This window comes from Pteropus medius, unplaced genomic scaffold (genome assembly GCF_902729225.1).
Source record: "Pteropus medius unplaced genomic scaffold, Ma_sr-lr_union100, whole genome shotgun sequence".
Classification (NCBI taxonomy): domain Eukaryota; kingdom Metazoa; phylum Chordata; class Mammalia; order Chiroptera; family Pteropodidae; genus Pteropus; species Pteropus medius.
The window spans coordinates 90,632-96,851 of NW_024350323.1; the positions used below are offsets into that span (position 1 = coordinate 90,632).

Genomic DNA, 6,220 nt, shown 5'->3' on the forward strand with positions numbered 1-6,220 from the left:
TTTTTTTTTTTTTTGGATAACATCTCCCACGTTATCCATGTTGGGGTGTGGGAGTCCTTTTACCTCGGTTCCAGGAAATGGGAGAGGTGCAATGAAGCAATGAATTCTTGGCACGAAGTGAAAGGCCCTCACTGAGCCGAACCTTCACAGCACCCCCGGAATTAAATGAGAAATAGGAAGCCAAGACTCAATACACGATTGGAGAGCTGAGGGGACAAAAGGGCATGACATAATTAAAGACAGAAGAAAATGAGTCAGCCCTGTGGACAAGAGCCAGCAAGAAGGGTGAGAAAAACAACATCTCAAAAGATGAATCCTACTTCAATATTTTAGCGCTTTGTAATTGGATAAATAAAAGAGATCAAGAAACAACTAGGGCTGAAGGGAGTACGGCCGAGCTTTCCAATGGGGCTGAATGAAATGGGGGTGAATGCCTTTGAGATCAACGCTGGCAGCAGTCCACGAACTCTTCGGGCAGAAGAAAATGCTTAGTAGAGTGAGGATTAGCCGGTGGGCCATCTACCAGGCTCTGTGGAAACTACTCGTATTGGTCTCTCTCGTGTCCTCAGAAGCAAATCTCTTGAACTAAGAAAATTCCCAAGTGAAATGTCCACAAGCAGGATCTTGGGGGCAACGAAGGGGAACTAGAAACAACACACAGAATCGGTGGTTTTTGCTATTAATCAAACACTACAGTATTCATTATATCACGTCGGGTATTTATAACAACGTTGGGAGGTGGGGATTATTTTCCTCATTTTACATATAAAAAGTCTCACCAGACTCAGAGAAGTATGCGACTTGTCTTAAGTCAACAAGGAAGTTAGCGGCACCGCCATGATTAGAGCCTAAGTCTCCAGTTCCCCTGCCTCCAAGCCAACATCAGTGTTACTTTCTCTGGGAGCCTAGATGAAATGAGAATAGTATTCCGAGAAGTCAGCACTGCACTGCTAAAAAGGAAGAGTGATTACAGATTAAAGAACTCCTGCTAATGGAATAAATGGGCATAACAAACCTGAGCTGCCAGGAGGAAGTCATCTCATGAGAGAAGGCAAGGTACGCCTGTTTGTTGTCCTCTACGAGGTTCCAACAACCCGAGGAAAAAATGGGCGAACGACCTGAACAGACACCTCACCAAAGATGATCGACAGATAGCAAAGAAGCATACGAACGTCTGCTCAACATCATATGTTATCAGGGAAATGCAAATTACAACAGCAATGAGATACCACTATACATCTATTAAGATGGGTAAAATCCCAAGCTGACAGCATCAAATGCTGGCAAGGATGTGCAGCAACAAGAACTTTCATTACTGATGGAAATGGAAAATGGCACAGTCATTTCGGAAGACAGTTTGGCAGTTTCTTATGAAACTAGATACACTCTTACCACATAATCCTGCAACTGCACTCTCTAGAATTAGTTGAAAATTTATAGCCACACGAAAATCTGCACACATGTTTATAGCAGCTTTATTCATAATTCCCCAAATTGGGAGCAACCAAAATGTCCTTCGTGGGTGAATGGATAAACAAACCAGAGTACATCGATATAATGGAAGACATGTATCTCAAGGATAAAAAGATATAAGCTATGAAGCCATGAAAAGACTTGGAGAATCTTTAAATCCATATTGCTAAGCAAAAGAAGCCAACTTGAAAAGGCTACATACCATACGACTCCAACGATATGACACGCTAGAAAAGGCAAAACGGTAAAAGGAAAGACAAGTGTTTGTCAGGGGTTCATACGAAGGGGAGGGTAGAAGGGGTGAATAGTTTGAGAACTGGGGATTTTTAGGGCTGTGAAAATATTCTGTATGATGATACTTTCTTGGTGAATACATGCCATTACAAATTTGTCAAAACCTACAGAATGTTCAACACAAACAGTGGACTGTAACGAAAACTATGGACTTTAGTTAATAACACTGCGTCAGTATTGGCTCATTAATTGGAACAAATGCACCCCACTTGCAAGATGTTAGAAATAAAGGAAACTGTGTGTGGAAAGGGGCAGGAAGAGAAAGGAAGTAAACGAAATCTCTCTGTCCTTTTCACTCAAATTTTTCCGTAACTATGAAAGTCTATTAATTTTCAAAAATGCACGGAAAATGTAAGGTAAAAAGTTTTCACATAGATTTAAATAAAACAGTAATTATTATTTTCTGGAAGCAGAGAAATAAATGGATAATGTCCTTAAGACCACTGAAAACCATAATTTTGGTTGAAATATTCAACAGCCCAATCAAACACTCTCTGAAATCCTTTCTCAATGAAATTGAAGGAACAGGGTTTCTGCACTAATTTCTCTCGACCGGATGCTAAACTCCTGGAGTGGGAGCTTGAGAGAATCTATTTCCTGTCTTTACAGAATCAGGCAGCTACGAGGCAAAAACCAAAACAACAGAGCATCCGTGTAACCAATGAAGACAGGAAAGATCCCCAACATCAGCGACGATCTCGGCCCCAGGCCCAGTGTTGGTAACCTACCATCATCATCCTCTCATTTTCCACTTCGTTGAGCAATTCAGCAAATTCCTTGAAGGATTCAGCTGGAAGGATAAAATGAAAAATAAACCAAATTAATTACGGTACTTGATAGGTGAGCGGGCAGAGATCTGTGCGACAGGAGGTAGAACCAGTGCCCCAAGCCCGCGTGGCCACAGGACCAAGGTGCCAGGTCTCAGGCCAACAGGAGAATGCGTACAGCGCCCCGTAGAATGTCTCTTTTCTCCTTTTTCTTTTTGCCAATCCCACCACCCAAGAGGTATTCTTCCTCCAGTTTTACTGACATAATTGATGCGCAATATTGTGTAAGTTTAGTCTACAGCATGATGACTTGACTTACGTATACTGCGGAACGCTTACCAAGATAAGTTGAGTTAGCATCCATCACTTCGCGTGCTTTTTTCCCCTTGCGATGAGGACTTTTAGAATCTACTCTCTTAATGGCTTTCAAATATCCCACAGAGCAGCGTTAACTACAGTCACCATGCTGCACGTGACATCTCCAGGACTTATTTATAACCAGAAGTTTGCACCTTTGACCCGCTTCACCCAACTGCTCCACCCCCTACCCCCAGCTCTGGCAACCACAAATCTGATTTTTTTTTGACTTTGGTTTGTTTAGATTCCACATATAAGTGAGACCATACAGTATTTGTATTTCTCTGTCTTATTCATTTCACTTAGCATAATGCCCTGCAAGTCGATCCATGTTGCCAAAAATGGCAGCTTCCTTCTCTTTTATGGCTGAACAGTATTCTAGCAGATATATACATATATATAAATGTATACATATATATATATGTATACATATGCACATACACGGAGAATATGATACACATATAATCTGTTAATGGACACTTAGGTCATTTCCATGTCCTGAATATTACAGATAAAGCCGCCATGAACATGGGATGCAGATCTCTCTTCAGCATTGTAATTTCATTTCCTTCACATAAATACCCCAAAGTGGAATCGCTGCATTATAAGTAGTTCTACTGTTTAATTTTTTGCGGAAACTCCATACTCTTTTCCATAGCAGCTGCACCAATTTACACGCCCACCAGCAGCGCACAAGGGTTGCCTTTTCTCCCCATTCTCGACCAGCCCTTATCTCGTGTCCTTTTGCTATAGCCATTCTGACAGGCGTGACATGATATCTCATCACGGTTTCGATTTGTGGGTCCCAGATGACCAGTGATGCTGAGCACCTTTTCATGTACCTGTTGGCTATTTCAATATCTTCTTTGGGAAAATGTCTATTTGAGACCTTTGCCCATTTTTTAATTGGATTATTATCATTATCATTATTATTATTATTATTATTATTAGCTATTGAGTTGAATGAGTTCTTTACATATTTTGGATATTAACCCCCTATATAGATGATTTGCACATATTTTCTCTCATCCCATAGGTTGCCTTTTCATTTTGTCGATTATTTCTTCTGCTGTGCAGAAGCTTTTTAGTTTGATGTAGGTCCCACTTGTGGATTCTGTTGTTGATACTTGTGCTTAAGGCGTCATATCCAAAACATCACCACCAAGACCCACGTCAAGAGGCTTTTCCGCTGTGCCATTATTCCATTGAGTATTCTTGGCTCCCTTGTGAAATATTAGTTGACTGTACATGTACGGGTTTACTTCGGAGCTGTCGATTCGGTTCCATTGATCTATGCATGTAATATTAAGCCTGAACCCATATCCCTGCGTTCTAGTTTTATTTCTCCTCAAGTTCCTGAAGATCTTTTGTGGGACTGCAGAAGACATGTGCTATGTTAGAAAGTACATTACATGGGGTGATAGACGTGGAGGATTCGGGTTTGGAAGGAGCACGAACTTCAGAGACAGAACTTGGATCTGCAGCCTCAGCCAATCATCTTCTTGCTGCATGACTTTCGGTTTAGTGACGATCCCTTTGAGCTGCAGCTGCCTGACTTGTCAAATAAGCATGACGATATACCAGAGAGTGTCGCTCTAAGGACTAAATGAGAAGGGAAATTAAAGGTAGAGAGAGTGCCAACACACGGCAGGCAGCGGGTATTCCTCCCTTTCCCCCATCCCAGTTTTCTAGTCTTCTGGTTCCAGTTCTGCAAGGTGACTAGGGAAATCACTTCTCCCTGGACTTCACATACTAAACAAACAAACATACATACGTACGTACAAAAGCTACATTAAGCTCGACAGTCTTTAGTGTCCCTTTAAATTCTAACTATCTTAAAGTTCCCAAATTCTCACCAGAAACAAGAAGAGTATTCTGAAGTGGAATCTGAATAAAAGCGAACATACCAGAAGCGTGAAGAGAAACAAATGTGTCCATAGTTATATCCTTCGATCACAAATAGGTTTATTTCCCTTCCTAAGAGAACTGGACAACGAAAGCAGCACTCCTAGCGCCGAGGAAACAAGTTTGCGGTCAACACGGGGCACAAGACTATGGCATTTCTTTCTTCTGAGGATTAAGTTGCTGCACACGCCCAGGGAAATCACCTTGGCAAACAGTGCCAATTAAAAGCTCGACCTCGGCACGGAGAAGAAAAACACCCTATTCAGAAAGAGTAAACAGCAAAAAACGCAAATGTTCACTGACCTCCTGTCCCCAAATATTTTATACTACAAAAGGAGTCAGAGAGAGATTTTTTGTTGTTGTTGTTATTCTGGCACATCTCCAAGCAAGATCAGTTTGCCTCTAAAGGAAACGTGACAAGTAGCAGGTTAGAATATTAAAAGGAAAAGATTAATCTCTTGAAACCCAAGTGCGCCAAGCCATTTGACTGAGAATTTAACCTTCACAGTAAGTTCATCAGGGACATTTAATCATCCCTTATCTGAACAGGAGAAAACTCAGGCTCACAGAAGCTAAGCAACTTGTTCACGCTCACACAGGAAGTTAACGGCAGAGCCAGGTGTCACCTTCGCACCCGGCTTGCTGCCAGAGCTGAGGTCTTACACTGTCACACTGCCCACACGTTTCCAGGTAGAGGTAGGCAAAGATTAGGTGACTAAACACCACCTGAACAGATTCTCAAACAGAGACAGGAGAAGCTACTACTACCAGCAGCTGGGCTTTTAATGAGTCGGCCTTCATCATTCTCGAAGAAACTCCAAATTTGACAATATTAAGTATGTCTCAAAACGAACTTTTCCTAAAAGACGACATCGCTTTTAAAATCGAGATATTATTTACATATCATACCATGCACCATTTGAAAGAGTACAGCCCAGTCGATTTTAGTGTTTTCTAAAAGTCATGCAACCATTGCCACTACGTAATTCTAGATCCTTTTCATCACTCCCCATTTCCACCTCCCCCTACACTCAGACAATCACTCATCTACCTCCCGTCTCTATGGTTTTGCCTAATCTAGACATTGCACATAAATGAAATTACACAATGTGCAGTCTTCTCACTTAGCCTAATTCAAGGTTATTCCATGCTGTACTAACAATCCTGTTCTTTTTATTGCCACATATTGTCCCACTGTATGGCTATATCACATTTGATTAACCATCAACTGATGGACACTTGTGTTGTTTTGATTTACTTGCTATTATGAATAATGCAATCATAATCATTTGTGTACAGATTTTCATGTGCACATGTTTTCGATTATTTGGGGAACATACTGAAGCATAGATCGCTGGATCATATAACTCTTTGTTTATCTTTCTGAGGGACTGAAATTTCCAAATGATCTACACCTTATATTA

At 41.2% G+C, this 6,220-nt stretch overlaps 1 protein-coding gene across 1 annotated transcript in view; it reads right to left on the reverse strand.

The window, feature by feature from the left end:
• Positions 1–6,220, reverse strand: part of OPHN1 (oligophrenin 1) — a 195,158-nt gene that overhangs the window by 81,281 nt on the left and 107,657 nt on the right. The window contains exon 4 of the mRNA XM_039838984.1: positions 2,496–2,557. Coding sequence (XP_039694918.1) covers positions 2,496–2,557 — 62 coding nt within the window. The remainder of the gene's footprint in view (positions 1–2,495; positions 2,558–6,220) is intronic.